At 32.6% G+C, this 16,437-nt stretch overlaps 1 protein-coding gene across 1 annotated transcript; it reads right to left on the bottom strand.

The window, feature by feature from the left end:
• Positions 1–1,782: 1,782 nt before the first annotated feature.
• Positions 1,783–14,574, bottom strand: LOC132907172 (endoglucanase E-4-like). Its single transcript, XM_060960000.1, has 7 exons — positions 14,223–14,574; positions 10,427–10,801; positions 6,431–6,668; positions 5,417–5,695; positions 3,799–4,139; positions 3,130–3,379; positions 1,783–2,304 (listed from the first exon to the last, which is right to left on the bottom strand). Exons 2-7 carry the CDS (start codon positions 10,457–10,459, stop codon positions 2,018–2,020), a joined length of 1,428 nt encoding a protein of 475 aa, XP_060815983.1. The 5' UTR covers positions 10,460–10,801; positions 14,223–14,574; the 3' UTR covers positions 1,783–2,017.
• Between the last annotated feature and the right edge of the window lie 1,863 nt (positions 14,575–16,437).

The raw sequence follows: 16,437 nt of genomic DNA on the forward strand, positions 1-16,437 counted from the left end.
GCTCTATTTTATTTGCTTATTATTACTGTATTTGATTGTAAATAAATATTGTATTTAATACTAAATTACCAGTAGATATTACTACCGTATTTAATAATAATATGTTATTACATTAGCATGAAATAATTTATTTAGAACGATTATAAATTACTAGGTTTCGAATTGAACTGAAAAGCTATATTTAAATTTCTAAATGTTACAGTTATGGATTTGTTCCACTATAATTACGATATCGAGAAATACTCAAACAATATCATCTAGAATTTAGAATTGCTTATAGGAATTTTCACGTGTAAATTTTCATGACCACCGTAGAGTTATGGAAAATATTCGACTATTTATTTATAACAATATAGGGTGTTCTCAGTAGGTATAACATTACATAAGTCTAGTATATTGTGAAGCATATAAATTATGCAAGGTTAAATAATTAAGATAATACAGATACGCATTATCTTGCCTATAACAGGAACAATTACTTTGTTCTTCGTTTACGTTAGTTTCTAATCGCATGTATGTTCGTAGCTATCGTACATAGTAAGCTCGTCTTATATTAATTGAAGCATAAAATAATAAGAAATATTAGATATTTATTCGGAAGTAAATTATAACCAAAGATGAATATAAAATTCTAAAATATTGAAATTTTTTCATATGCGCGCTTTTATGTAGTTTATAATACACTATATTTATAGAACTATTAAATAGACGAGGAAGCTAATTTTCCATATTTTTTATACGATTATTATGTACATTATGAAGTATTTGTTAATAAGAAAAGCTTTAACAGAAGCAAGAATAGCGCGAATAGTGGCATAGAAATTGATGTATCAATCGATAGCATCCCTTGTTTTAAAAAAGTTTTTCGAGGAAAGTTCTATAAAATACGACTACATAATATTCTTAATTATATTAATTACCGAACAAGTTTTATGTATCTAAATGAACTCCTTTCTTCTATTAGCCTTATACATACCTTATACGATTACGTTATATATGTACATTTTCAAATCGAATCTATTAAAGCCATACTCAAGCGCGTCAAGCTACACAGCCTGGATATCGTTTCAATAAAATCGTACGTTGAGAACGAAAATAATTTCACCTTCCCATCAATCAACGTTACATCAATAAATTACATCCAATCGTTCAATCGATACAAATTTCTATTCATCATGCATAAAACATCTAGTCAATCTTACATAACGGCGCTTCAATCATGGCTGCAATTACTTAATTCATTTTCTTGTATAATTAATTCACAGTTATGAATATACATTTGCCACTTTCCTTTGATTATCAGAATTAATTATTTGTCTATTCGATTTCTCCATATTACAAACGAGAATCAAAAATCGTTCACTTGATATTTACTTCAATATAATATTCACAAAATAATAATTCGATGAAATTAGTTGTTGATATTTATAAATAGTACTTGATATTTATCAACCTAAACACAGAATCCATCTAATTTTTTCAGGACGATTATTTCACCATGACCAATCATCAATCTTCTATCATAAATCTCACTTTTGATACGCTACACCATCAATAAGGATCAAGAGATCCTTTAGCCGATTGATATTCACATAAAAATATAATATTAACAATAAGTTTCGATAATCGACTGAAAGAAACTACTATCCTGCATCGAACTTTTCGAAAACGATCACCTAACAATCCATCGATCCTCTATAGCAAATCTTGCAATTCCATTCGATACACTAATCACCACTAACAAGATTCGGAATATCTTTCATTCAACTGATATAGACATAAAATTATCAATTTTTAGCTTTCAAAAAATAAAAGTCAAAAGATAATCCTTTTCCGAAAGATCATTTGACCATTCATCGATTTTCGATCGCAATATCTTCAAATTTATTTTGTATTCACACATTATGTATGAATCACGAAGAAGTCTTCTCTCGTTATTTTAACACGAAATATTTCGTTTTGAAGAGTAAAGTAATTCCTTGGTTCGTGGCCAAAAGCAGCGAACTGTTATCGCACGTTACGTAGTGCTTTTAACTCGTAGTTGCAACAATCCGGCCAGTGCACTCGTGAATCCGGCATTGTAATCCAATGTGACTTCCGTGTATACGTAATCCTCTCGATGATCGTGAAACTTGTCCGCCTCGTCGGGGCCGGAGACCAGGGCACCATAAAGGATTTGAGGGTTTGGTGCGTCCTTGTCGAATTCGGGCCATCCACAAACGGCTGGTCTGTCGGGGCAGGATGACGCAGCATGATGTGGTTGCTTCGGTGGATTTCGACCCCAACCGACCACGTAACTCCTGCCTAATAGGGGTGGAAAGAGTTTTGCTTTAATTGCAATGCGAGAAACGAAGAAATTAGGGTAACTATACAGGATGTTTGAAAATGTGAGTGCGATACTCGAAGGTTTTATTATAGTACTCGTAGAGAGAAGTAAAAAGTATGTAATCAATAAATATATTGTATATGTACACTGCTGATCATAAGCATGTATTTGGATTTTTCATAATGTTAATTTAAGTTGAGCGTTTCCTGCTGTCTTCATTCTTTAATTATTTTATTACAAATCTATTAATTTATCCGTGTAGCGTAATATAATATAATGTAATCGTGTCTTGTAACGTAAAATACTAAATAAAGTAAAATTTGTTAAAATTTTACAATAATTGTAACGAATAGGTGTCTTAATCAGACTGACCTTCTCGGGTTTATACGAACCAAAATAGATGTCATATTTCAATAAGTATTATTAAAACACGTATAATTTTCAAATGTTTGATTTTATTATTCGATTTAATGTTTGTACCTTTTGCGTATTCCACACTTTTTATGAATAAAACAATTTAAGAAAGAAACGATATCTGAAGCGATACAAAGGCGAAGAGGAGGTGAGGAGGAGAGCAAGGTCGATACTCACAACCAACAGTATATATATAGATCTCAAAAATAATTCTTTCAATGTAAAATCAATTTTCATTATTTATTAGCGTTCGATATAAAAAAGAAATAACGTTTGATAATAAAGTCTTATCATGATAATTCGTAAAATCACATTTTACTCGAGACCTGTTCCTTTGAATCAGCCTATACAATCTCCAATAGAGTCATATCGTATTATAGCAAGCTTACCGCCTCCTCCAAGCATATAGTAAATTTGTTGCTCGGCAAATTCACGATATTCCTGGGGATCGCCGATACCGGGTGAGTCAGCCGCCTCCAGGCAAACGAACGCTACGTTCGCAGCGTGGCAGAGGGTGCCGAACTTGTCGATGTACAGCAATCCCTTCGGCGTACGTTTTTGCTGGCGCACCGAGAAATCGCAGAAAGCACGAGCCGCGTTCTGATATTCCGGCTGCCCTGTCATCTGTGCCAACAAAACCTGCCGAAATTTTGACTTTAATTCATATCAGCCCGATAACTTTTCGCGTTTTAATTTTACTTTGATTTTCATATTTTCTAGTAGATTACCTTGCTGAAGATTTTTCAGAAGAAATTAATTGTTTGTAATATCTTCTATGAATTTATTGGTATTTTTAGGAATCTAATTTGAGAAACGCAACCTAGACAGAAATTTGATTCATTTGCTAGGTATATTGTAAATTGCAAATTAACTTTTTCTGGTCAAAGTCCGGAGATTTTCCGGCATTGTAATGCGAGGGGAAACAAATGTCCTCAGAAATTACGACCGGAAAGTTATAGTTATAAGAAAAATGTAAAAAAAAAAAAAAAGGAATTCGATGAATATGTATCTCTTCTTTTCTATAATTTTTTAGTACTTAATCAGGCGAATGAATTTACCTGAACGCCAGCGACCTTCTTGTTGTAAAAGAATTCGTTCGGTCTCTCTTTGAGATGGAAATGCTGGTAATGATGTTCAGCATCCTCGAGATACATTGTGTCGTTCGTTGCCTTGAACAGCCACACCGCCGCCCAAGCCAATTCGTCACCATAATCCGTGCTCTCGTAATACTGAGCTGCTCCACGGATCGCTTCGTGATAAAGCCCTCGATATTCATTGGCAAACTTGTACAATTCCTTGGCGTGTTTCAAACATTTAGCACTGTATTCTGGATCGTGATTGCGAAATACCATACTGGATGCTGCGAGGGCAGCAGCGGTTTCACCTGCTAGATCGGATCCTATAAAAATGATTATAGTAATAAAATAATAGATATAGATAAGATAATAGTACAAATAAGAATAATAATGGTAATTATTATAACAAACAGTATAATTATAATTGATGATAATAATAAATGAGGACAAATAGAACTACGCGTGGAGGAAATTGTTAAATAAAGTGCAGAAGTACAGAAATGAATCATTAGGCATTCTCTTTATAATGTTTTCGAATATGTTTTTTCGCAGGTCGAGAACTTTCTCAAATTCTACAATAAAAAGAAACCTATGAATGTTACAGAGCATATATGGAGCTGGTGAGAGCCGTAAGAGAAAAGAAACGGAAATCGGCTTTCTCAAATACACTGGAAAGAGAATAGCAGAAAGTATGAAATGAATGTATGAAGAGATTACTCGAGTTTTCAAATCAAAGGAATTCATAATAGAAGTAATAATTATTTTATGTTAAATAACATTTGTCGTGCTGATTACTAATTCTTGAAAAGAATATTTAAGAAATTGTTCTTACACTTGTTCATAAAAACAAAACATTTTCCACAGTATTGCAATTACACAAAATCCGCGATGAACGCGAGAGAACTTTAGGCTAAGCATTCCTACGTAAAATAAATGAAAATATCTTCCAGTTCTTTGATGAAGGCTCTTTTGATTTGATGAAACGAGTACTTTGTTCGATATCATACATTGCTTTGCAGATGAACGCTGCCTAATTGAGATAAATATTTCTCCACGTTTCGCTGCCAAACAAGTTAAATATAAGGGAGAAACGCAAAACTCGCGATATACGTATGTTTGACGAAAGTTTTACGCGAAATTATGAGCTTTCGGGAATTTCGCATTGGCTTTTGACTCGAAACTACCTATGAACTGCCGCGAAATTTACTCATCATATTACTTGTTCGTTCGAGGTTGATAGCATGTAGTAGGTACATCTACAATACATGGGATTGTAGGCAGATTTTCTGCGAAAAGGAACTTTGACTAGAATTATCAGTTGCAGTTCTCAAAAACTAGACTATCGTTTCCCCGCATAAAAATAAAATTTATATAATTGTATGTGGTTACGATATAGTATTGTAATAGCATGTACTACAATATAGTTATAATATGGATGATTTTCGCACAGTATTGTAGTTAATAGAAAAATAAAAGATATTTATTTGTAAATATATTTTGTATATATATAATTTATAAATATAACAAAAACCTAGTGACAGAATTTTTCACGATCAATCTAATATTGTTATTATTAATATTACATGTTATGATATTATACCTGGGTGTTCCGGATCAATTTTATAGGCAGGTCTGGTGGTATTCAGTTCTTCTGGTCTCCCCCAAAACGTATGATCTAATGAGAAATCCCCGACTTGCCCGTAAAAGACATATTCGCTTACATGGCACTTGATGAAGTAGTCTGTAGCCCATTTGATGGCTTTACGAAGTTCGTCGAGTTGGCCAGCCGCGTTGTAAGCTTCTGGCCAACTGACGGCACCCCAAGCCAGAAGGGTAGTTGTCGAAGCCATAGTAAAACCGAACTTCACGAAATCACCAGCTAAAAATATTTCGATTTATTACATTCTAATGTAGAACGTCTTTATCAGGTATTTTTGTTACAACTTTTTAATGATTCAACGTACATATTTTTCTTCAGTTTATTAATCAAGATGATTGTACTATAGAATATCGAAGAACAACTTGTAAATGGATGTATAATATATCTTTTATAAGATGTATAGATATTTTAGTATATGTATAATTATTTATAGAGAAAAACGTATAAAGATCGGTGGTAAAAATAATTTGCTAAACTAACCAATTAAATCTACAAGTATGCTCACGTGTATGCGCCCGTTAAGTTGCTAATAAAACTTCCAGTCAATTATAATTCCTATTTTTGTTAGAAAATGATAAGAACATATTTAATCTCAAAATCAAATTAACGGTGTTGAATTTTGAAATTGCTCTTCTAGAAAAAATTACAAAAAATGCGATTTTCTTTTTACCTACAGTCTTCCTACATTAATAAATATTACTCGTGACATTACTTGAAAACATAATCCTAACAAAAAAGAGAAAAATGGAAAAAATGTACGAGCACTTTCATATATCAATATAACGATAGCAAATTTACACAATCACGATATCGCGTAGGTAGAAAATTTTATCTACGGAACTTTATTTCCAGTAAGTATATTTCCCACTGATCATTTTATCGTTGCCTGAGCGATGCAATCATACCTATATACTACGTAGTCTATATACCATACTATATACTGTTTTCAACTACCATCATAATAGCCTCCGGTCAAATCTTCTCCGTTCAGTCCTCGATCGTCGAGCGCCGAGTCCTCTCTCCATGGGATTCGATTGTTCTCCGGCAGCTTTCCCGATCGTTGTGCCTCGTAAAACAAAAGCGAAAGCTCCAGCACACGAGCGTAATCGTTCTCGTCCTCGATGGGTTTCACGTAGTACGGTGGGTTCGCGTTTATCGTATCGATGAAGGCTATCGATGCTATCGTCAGGGTCTGTAACGTGAGTTACTCATTGAATTAAGCTTTTCACGTAACTATAGAAGTGAGTTCAATGCACACGTGATCGTTCATCAAAATGAACGAGGATGTACATATTTTTTTATTTTTATCAATGATAATATTCTCTTTCACATCGTCGTTAGTTTTTATTTTTCTTATTTAGTAAGGATTCTGTCTTTTTGAAAAGGATAAAAAAATTTTCCTTCGATAATCGTACGAATTCTGCGAATGTCTTGTGAGTTCTCGAAGTTAGGGCTTCTTATCAAATTTCACGAAAGTGACATATTCTCGACACTATAGAGTTATGTCGAAACCACAAAGTATGACTGCAATAAATCCGCAAGGCACGTACACGTGTTGTACGTGACGGACTTTCGTAAAGGCCACCTAAGAAGCGACAGCTAAACTTTCGTTATGACCTTAGGTAGTCGATAGAAGCGAAGCCACTCCTCTTTCCGATTCTATCGCGGAAGAATGCTCAATTTTTATCGCAGACAAAAGTTTTCCGATGGGAAAACATAAATTCACTCGGCTATCATATTTTATTGTGTCCAGATAATTGTAATATTCGAAACTCCACATCTGCCCTTTTTTCATCTTTATTTAATACTTAGGCAAGATAATTTTAGATGTTATTCCTTAACTGTATTTTTATTGAAAATTAGCCCATTTCTAATATAATTATATAAAAAGTTCCGAGATGTATACGAAAGAATTCCTAATGTCGCTGCGAAACAGCGAGAAAACACATTATTTGTTTAATAAATTTCAGTTTAAAATATTATTTAAAACACATTATGTACATCCATTCATATCTTTTACCTTAAAAATGTTCTTAGAAAAATTTATTATGGTACAACCTAATATAAGAAGAAATACTACAATATTTTATTGATCGAACGAGCAACTCTAAATCGAGCATTTTTATACTTGTCACAAGTTTAAGAAGGTCCAGCAACGTAAAAGAGACATCGATAAACGTCGATATCATTCCGTGATATCGATTGTGAATAAAATTCCGTGTTCATATCGGCGATGTCAGTCGATTTGTACGTGAAATGAGTTTGGAACCGCGTTTGGTGCGACGTGTACTTCGTAGAGTCCGGCGTTACATTCTTTCTAAGAAATTCTCAAGGTTCGTCGACCATGTAATATCTGTATGACAAACGCCAATACCCTTTGCAAACACGAAGCTTATTGTAAACTCGTGTTCTCGCATTTTTACCACTACGGTCGACGACGAAATTTGTCCACACGCGGCTCGCTGCTACGCGGACTTTAATATTTGCGATCTTACGCGGGGATTTCGTTGCAAACATGAAACGTAGTACCAGCGTCCGTTGGTACACGCGAGTTTCTGCAGTTTCTGTGTAATAGAAAAAGTCGACGAACTGAAGGTTTTCTCTTTTTGCTACGTTGAAAATTATTTTCACTGAAAGTTTCTTTCTTATACCACGTAAAAAATTACAGAAAGAAATTAACAGATGTGAAAAATTACTTTTACTAAAAGTTCGTTTGTTTCGCTATGTAGAAGATTATAGAAGAAAATGAATTTTATGTATAATTAAAGTAACGTGCAAAAATGTTAAACCACTTACAAAATAGAACCGTTTCGCTCTTACGAAGAGAGAATCCTTGATATGGTTTAAGAATTATCGATTAACGCAAAAGATTAAAGATAATTAATAGTAATTAATAAAAATGGAAAATAAATTTTTTCTTTTTTCACATCTGGTTGTTAGCAACGCCAATATAAGCAGAGATAGACATTTAGCAGTTAGATTTTTCAAAATATCGATATCTCTTTCAGGAAGGAGAAAACGATTGAAACTTGATCTTTATTATAGAGATCTTCACTCAAAGTTCTTTTGATCCGATATTTGTCGCGAAAAAATTTAATTAATATTTAAACAATCAATTAATTAATATTTAAAGTGGCCGTCTTTGATTTTACAGACTTTGAGAAATTCATTTACAAATGTGATGGTTGTCTTATGATATTCAAGCCATTGAATCGCAGGAAAGGTGAATTAATCAAATCGATCGATACTTTCTTTAATTAGACGATTTATTTATGCGAGTAATCCCGTTCGAAGGTCGATCCCATCAGACAGTAAGAATGCAGACTCGCGTGATGGTAATACACGTCTGCCTAGTAAGACATGGGGACCGGAAGTCGATGTCCCGGCTGCTACTTCCGGCCACACGAAGGAGTCTACAGCTCGTCAATGTCAGATCCAAGAAGGGAAAATTCGATTTCTTCTTAATATGTTATATCATATCGAAATGTCATTTAATATAAAATTAGAAATGGATATTGAACATTTTCAGAGACGTATAATTTAATGTACATAATATAAAAAGTATAGTAAGTTATTTACATTTTACACGTTTCTCATTTCTTTTACAGCTGATAATATTTCATTCTTTTTAAATTTATTATTTTTATACCATCCTATGTTATATCTGGATATTTCTATATTATAAAATATTTAACAGTTTAATATTACTTTTATATCGTACGTATATTCATATATCTATACTAAAGTTTTAAAAGTGTTTACGTTTAGAAAAAGAAGGAATTATACGTTCATCGATGTTTACTTTGCAATTTATTATTCTGTCGTAAAGTAATTTTCAGAATAAAAATCACATTATCATCTCCAAAGATGTAATAATGTAAAATAAATTAATAAAACGAAAGTTCAATGGCAACTAGTTTGCCGAAATTGCGAGTGAGCGTGCTGTGTTCGATGAAACGAACGTCGAGTTTTTCGGCGTTTGATTTCGCGCGAGTCAATTCGAACGCGTTGCATCGCGCCAGAAGCAACAATAAGTATTCAAAACGACGTCTCGCGTCGGCATTTTGTTCGATGAGCAAGCACATATGTAAGTGTATGTACGTATGAATCGAAAAGACATGACGTAACACGTGACGATAGAATGGAATCTTACGTGTATTTGATACGAAGCGATAAGAAATACATGCATATAAAATTAGTAATGCTCTTATAATTCTATGACTTACAATTATAAGTGATATAAATAGCTATGTATATATATATATTTCTTTTTTCCATATTAATTATTATCTACTGTAATATATATCAAAATATTTAATTGTTAATATTGCAATATTATAATAATCCATTAATGTGATTACCGTACTATTGTGTGCTATTAGTTATGGTATTGCTATATTGGTAATAATCTTGTTATTGTTCATGTATCTTTTAATCTTTTGTATCTTACCTTCCTTCCTTATATTTTATAATTATATTTTAATATAATTAATATAATCTTTCTTTTAATAAAATTAATATAAAATAAATATAATCTTTCATTATACGTGATATTATGTGCTAATATAATAATTATAATTTATACGCGACAAAGTCAAATTATTCGGTACAAAACTCATATGAGGAACTATAGATCAATTTTTCAGGACGAGTGGTTGTAAATGTGCTGATATTATAAATGTTATAAAATGACTGACGTTGTACAACGACACGTGTCATAAATTAATTTGCTATTTGAAGTTTCTGGATATAATCCGTATCAATTACCTTATCTTTACGTTTATCCGACTTTATCCCTGACCCAAAATTTGACACTATGAGAATGAAACGTATATCACCCGATAAAAAGAGGTACGCTTCATTGGAAAATAAAGGTACGTGCCAAATTTTTTGTAGCCGCTATAGAAATTAGGTAGTTTGACGTCTGTTATCAGAAGAATGATCACTCACCGCAACATAGATGACAAACGCGTTCAGTTCCATTCTCGATTTTTCTCCCACAATTCTTTCCGTGGGACAACGGACGACTGTTAATCACCTTTTCGCGGCATTTGCCAACATCGATGTAAAACGCATTTCGGGATGTTGCATGTCGATTATTCACGTGTACCTCTTCATCAATAATTTCCACTCCTGTAAAATCGTTTCTTCAATCACAAAAGCGTTTCTTTCCTTGTTCCGATCTTGAAGAGTTCTTAACGATTTGATCAAATGTATAATTAAATCCGATCAACGTTCGTAGTTAATATTCTTCTAACGTCGTTCACAAAGTGGAGAAATTACTTGATTGATTATCTTGACTTTGAATAAAATCATCCACTGACTCTGTAATATGTGAGAAAACGACTTAGTAAATTGAAAATGACTTGCAATTTTATTGGATTTTTTGAGAAATTTTTCATTAATAATTACAGCTTTAGAAGATCACAAATTTTCTGATTTTTACGCGATATCGGAATAAACCTAAATATCTTCCCTTTTGTCTTTGAACTTTACGCAAGAACAAATTACCTTTCCTCTTTGCTGACAGCCAAGTTGCAATTGTTGAATTTGTGTATACAGAACTTTGTTATATTTTGTACTTAATATTTTATTAGAATCTCTAAGAACTATATATCTTACGTTTCGAGGAAACACTGGATCACAATTATCGTCATAGAGACATCGAACTACAGCGCGAATTACATTGTGCAACCACAAACGTGCTGCGTTTACTGCGATGTTTTTAATTTATTATTTGATCTTAAATGTACGAACAAAATTACTTTATTATTTTAGAATTGATCTCGCATAATATGAAGAATGTGACTTATACATACGTTATGTTCTGTCCCTACAATCTTCATATTAAAACATACTATTAAAAGAAGCATTTTTTAATACCTTTTAAATCATACCTTTATCTACTTTCCATTCATCGTTTAATTTACTCACCATTTCCTTAAAACTCGGACATTAAAATAACACTTTAAATATTCTTCACGAATTTTAGATATTCATGCAATATTTCATAAATATCTTACAAAAATCCTGCACAGTTTTTAAATGTTTCTATGAAAAAATTCACATCGTAAAGTTATATTTTCTCTTGTCTTTTCAAACACTTCTAACAAATCTCTTACTGAAGAAGCGATGATGTATTAAACGGCCGCCGTTTCTCTCGTTACGTTTTTCCTTAGTTATGTAAGAACCAATCGATGCGATCAGGATGTTTAAAACGCTTCTTTAACCATAAAACATAAAGAAGATAATCGTTTCCAAGCAAGAAAGAACGATTTTTATATCACGCACGGCGTGCGGAATTTTTACTGTTGTATTATCAAGAATTTTTAAAACGAGTAAATCATATTACGTTCGCGAACGAGAGATCATTGAAGAGGAAAATTCATGAACTAAGTATTATCCTCTTTTCGTAGCTGGTTTTATGAGCGATTCGCTTAAGAAGGTTGCTCTTTGTACTATTGGTATATATACAGAGCTAAGAATATTCCATCTAGTTATTTTGTGCTTGGTTTATCGCGTTTCTTAAAGTTTTCCTTAGGCGAAAATTGCCTTTGCCTAAATTACAATATAAGCGTGAATTCCACTTTTGAATTAATTTGTGGGAACGTTGAAACACGTGACGCGTGTTCTTGCAATAATTTTCATCTTTTCATCAAAAGTTCTTTTTGCTCTATATTAAAATATTTCTTTTCAAACACACGCAAAGTGGCTTAAAAATAAAGCGAATTACGGTCAAAAAATAAAAAACATCAAACAGACCGAGAAAGTAAACAAATATATTTACATCGTGTTTTCTTTACTATGATCTTTTATTTTTGCTTCTATTTTTGGACAAACGAAGTGATCACGTTCGCACGACACCATTGTTTTAAAAACTGTTATCTGTTCGTGGAAAAGCGCATCTGACATATTCGTATGAATTCCACAAAGGGACCGACGTTAATTTCGCGATAAAGAAGAACGTACGAGCCGAAGATTCGGATTCGTTATTTGCATTCCACCAGAGGGATTTCTTGGTAAAACGATCTCACAGAGGTACCCTAGAAGCCGAGCGCACAGGAAGTTTGGAAAGTCGACGTTTACTGCCGACGCTAAATATTTTGTCTGCGTGCTTTCCGACGACGACGATTCATAAAATATATGACACGAAGTATAGCACTCGTTACACTTACTCATAGTACTCGTTACTCGTAATATTTAACGAGTGAAAGATATCTTTGCTTAATAATGTTCGTATTAATGTTTGCACTAATGTTTTATTTTTCCTATTGTTTTCATAAAACTTTAAATTCCCATAAACATGCACAGTCTATCAACTACTTTTTTATTTTAGTTAAAACTGTTTCCTTTTTTCCTAACGATTTGACAAATCCATAATTATTTCTCTAGTAATATTGTATCTCGTTCGTTAAACTAGCATGCGTGAAAATCCAAACGGAAATGAACGAGAAAGGAGCAAGAAGCGAAATTCTTGATTTAATTGACAAGTACATCAACCGGCAGCTCCAATTCAATACGAAATAATGATCGGTTGTATACTCTCGTTATGACAACTTGTACAGCAATTATGGACGCGTTCCATCCGTTAGCAAACAACCAGAAGAAAAATCCGCTTCGTTACCGAAACTTCCTACGAGTAGCTTTTATGATTTAATAAAAAAAAAAGTTCTTTTGTAGCTCTATAAACAATCTTCTATCTCTAAGCGGTGCTTCGAGGAAAAAGTGTTTTAAAATAAGATTCCAAAAATAAAATATTTAACGATAATTCTAGTAATAAACTGTCCAATGGTATTCCAATACACTTGTTACATTTAGCAGACAACATTCAACTGCACGAAGTTCTTTTTAGCTGTTGATTTCGTGTGAGTCATCGAAATCATGCATATTGCATATAAATTATAAATACGTATGAAAGATACTTCGATGGTTGTCAAGTCGACATTTTCAATGCAGACGAAGACGTTATTTACCACTGACTCATTTAACGCGTTTTCTATTAAGAATATTAAATGCCAAAGGACGGTCAAACGTATCGCCTAATCGCGAAAATGAAGATGAAAGTGATACCGATACATAGACATTATTTTTGATAGTTTATAATACTTTAAATTTATTCATAAGGATTCTTTTTACTAATTGTTATTTTGTCTTAATTTGTATATTTTTGAAGATATATTCATTGAAATATATCGTATTCATTTACGAATGTTTAATCATGTGATATAATTAAGTTATTTGCTATAAATTAAAAAGAAATTCAGATTAAAATCAGTTTACTTCAGATATGCTTTATAATCCTTCCAGAAAGTTGATTATAAGATAACTTTACTTTTTCTATCCTTTTTCTACGAACGGTATGAATAATATTGCAAAAAATTCATTATATTAATAATATTTTTCTGTAAAAGGGAAATTCGATAGAAATCGAAATCTAAATCCTGAATATAGGATGAAGAAAGGAAAAAAGAAGAAGCAATATTTAACAAAACTTCTGAATTATGCAGGGGAAGAATAGAAAAAGAAATAACTTTTCCAAAACTTCTATTAATTCGCAGATTACTATCCAATCGTTTGGAAAGCATTTCACATATCGTAGATACTCGTTTATATCTCCTACCAAAGCTCGTTAACGAACAGAGCAGTATATCTTTAAATGAAAAACGCAGTAAATAAACATTCATTATCGTAATTACCCGCAATTTAATCTCGATTAGATGAAATGACTTTCTCGATTGAATCTCACCTTTCTTTTCTTCAACACCTTTAAGCAGTAACGATCCACTTTTTACATTCTGCTATTGTTTACAAAATTCTGCCCTGTTCAAGTAAATTTCCACAATATTCAGAGAAATCACAAAATTCTTTATCGCGAAACAGATTGTTCGCTGTTTCGATACTCCAGCTGCGATTCACTTCGACATTTGAACTACACTATGCATTTAACGAGGTGAACGCACTTGTCAGTCAGAAAGTTCATGAACCGAGAGTTTGAAAGAATCCTGCGTTTGATGATCGCGTTTCCATCGATTCGTCGACTGATCGATTATGTGTCTGACTGACTGACTTACTGACTGACTGACTGACCAACGATTGTGACTTGCCGACGATCTTCCAACCGCGAACAGGTGGGGAAGGAAGTGGGGGTGATTCCTCGGAGAACGAAAGTACTTGTCTCGCGTTTAATTGTTTGAGAGCGATTGGTGTACCGAGGAAAGACGCGGACAGTGGAAAGACGGGAAAGTGCGAGAAATTGTATCTTCTGTTGCGATAAGCAAAATATAGAAACACGTTTAATCATAAAAATTTCTACTTGTGAAATCAAAGTAATCGTTTCATATTTACTGTGAACAGTTGCGTGGCGGAGAAAGAATTTGTAGAACGTATAGATAGGATGTGTAGGAATGTATCGAATAAAAATAAAAGTTATTCTTGACCTAAGATATAAGCATCGTCGTCTGACGCAATTGTTTCGAAGATAATAAATAATGTAAATAAAAAGAATTATATCTTCGTTGGTACACGTAGAATGTAACACAGATATATAGAAGTGATATATAGAAATAATACGAATAAACAAGTCCTTTTTTCCTTTTGATCAACGTATAGCATTTTAGTGATATGCCAATCGTAAGAGAATTGATACAATTGTAACCTACGGTCATTTCTACGAATTAGTCAGAATGTTGAAAAAGCCTGAGAATGGAGTATTGGATCGACCTACGTTACGTTCGATTACTGAAATATCCTAATTACATCAGAGTAACGAGTATACGAAAACGGAAACTCGTGCGATTTAAAGACTTCGTTTCGGAGCTGTAATTAGTCGGTCACTTTCTTTTTTAGTCAATTTCCTTCCCTTTTTTGACTGTCTCTCATCGACGAACGGGCAAAATTAATTGAAATCTCTGGACGAGATTGTAATTCGATGCTTGGACCGACAAAAACTGACAAGTTGGAAAAGGGAATTGTTCGGTGAGGCTGTTTCAATGTTTTCTCAATTTTCATCCTGGAAATCTGCAGTTTCACCGTTGTCCTCGTTTCCATTTTTTCTTTTTCAATTGTTTAAATTTAACGAGCTTCCAGCTTCAAACGCGACAGCGTCACTTTTTCACAAGGGTTTGATGAAACATTTTTGTTCGTTCTCTGAAAAATTCCAGAAATTATATTCTCTCTGTTATCAAATCCAATGCAAATATATTATTTAATAAAAGGAAAGCTTTCAAGATGTTTTAAAATTTAGACAAATTGGTCTATACTCTACAAAAGGACAAAGAAGATAAAAAATAATTGACCTCTGTCGTTTTCAGAATTTTATGTATAACAATTTGTGTCCTTTATTTCCGCTACATTGTCACGTACAATACGAAGTAAGGACTGAGCATATCTTTTTCCTCGTATAATCGATTATAACGAATTATGATTATCCGAATAAATTATTGTACAAACGTATATCTTATTTTACTATTTATACAAATCAGTTTAAAAAAACGCAATATAATTTGTCAAAATATTTTAGGGTTACTAATATAAAATCTATTTCATAATTACATATTTTATTTAAATATGGAATATATTTATATATTCTTCAACTGTTCAATTTGTTTTTTTATTTCCGCTACATTGTCATGTACAGTACGAAGTAAGAACTGAGCATATTTTTTTCCTCGTATAATCGATTATAACGAATTATGATTATCCTAATAAATTATTGTACACACGTATATCTTATTTTACTATTTATACAAATCAGTTTAAAAAAACGCAACATAATTTGTTAAATTATTTTAGGGTTATTGATATAAAATCTATTTCATAATTACATATTTTATTTAAAAATGGAACATATTTATATATTCTTCAACTGTTCAATTTGTTTTTTTATTTCCGCTACATTGTCACGTACAGTACGAAGTAAGAACTGAGCATATTTTTTTCCTCGTATAATCGATTATAACGAA

Source organism: Bombus pascuorum, chromosome 1, assembly GCF_905332965.1.
Source record: "Bombus pascuorum chromosome 1, iyBomPasc1.1, whole genome shotgun sequence".
Classification (NCBI taxonomy): Eukaryota; Metazoa; Arthropoda; class Insecta; order Hymenoptera; family Apidae; genus Bombus; species Bombus pascuorum.

Excerpts from the sequence above, each read along its gene's own strand:
- LOC132907172 (XM_060960000.1), bottom strand. The coding sequence starts at position 10,459 with ATGGAACTGAACGCGTTTGTCATCTATGTTGCG. Across the intron at positions 6,669-10,426 it reads CGTTTGTCATCTATGTTGCG|ACCCTGACGATAGCATCGAT; the intron begins GTGAGTGATCAT and ends CTCACGTTACAG. Across the intron at positions 5,696-6,430 it reads GACCGGAGGCTATTATGATG|CTGGTGATTTCGTGAAGTTC; the intron begins GTAGTTGAAAAC and ends AAATATTTTTAG.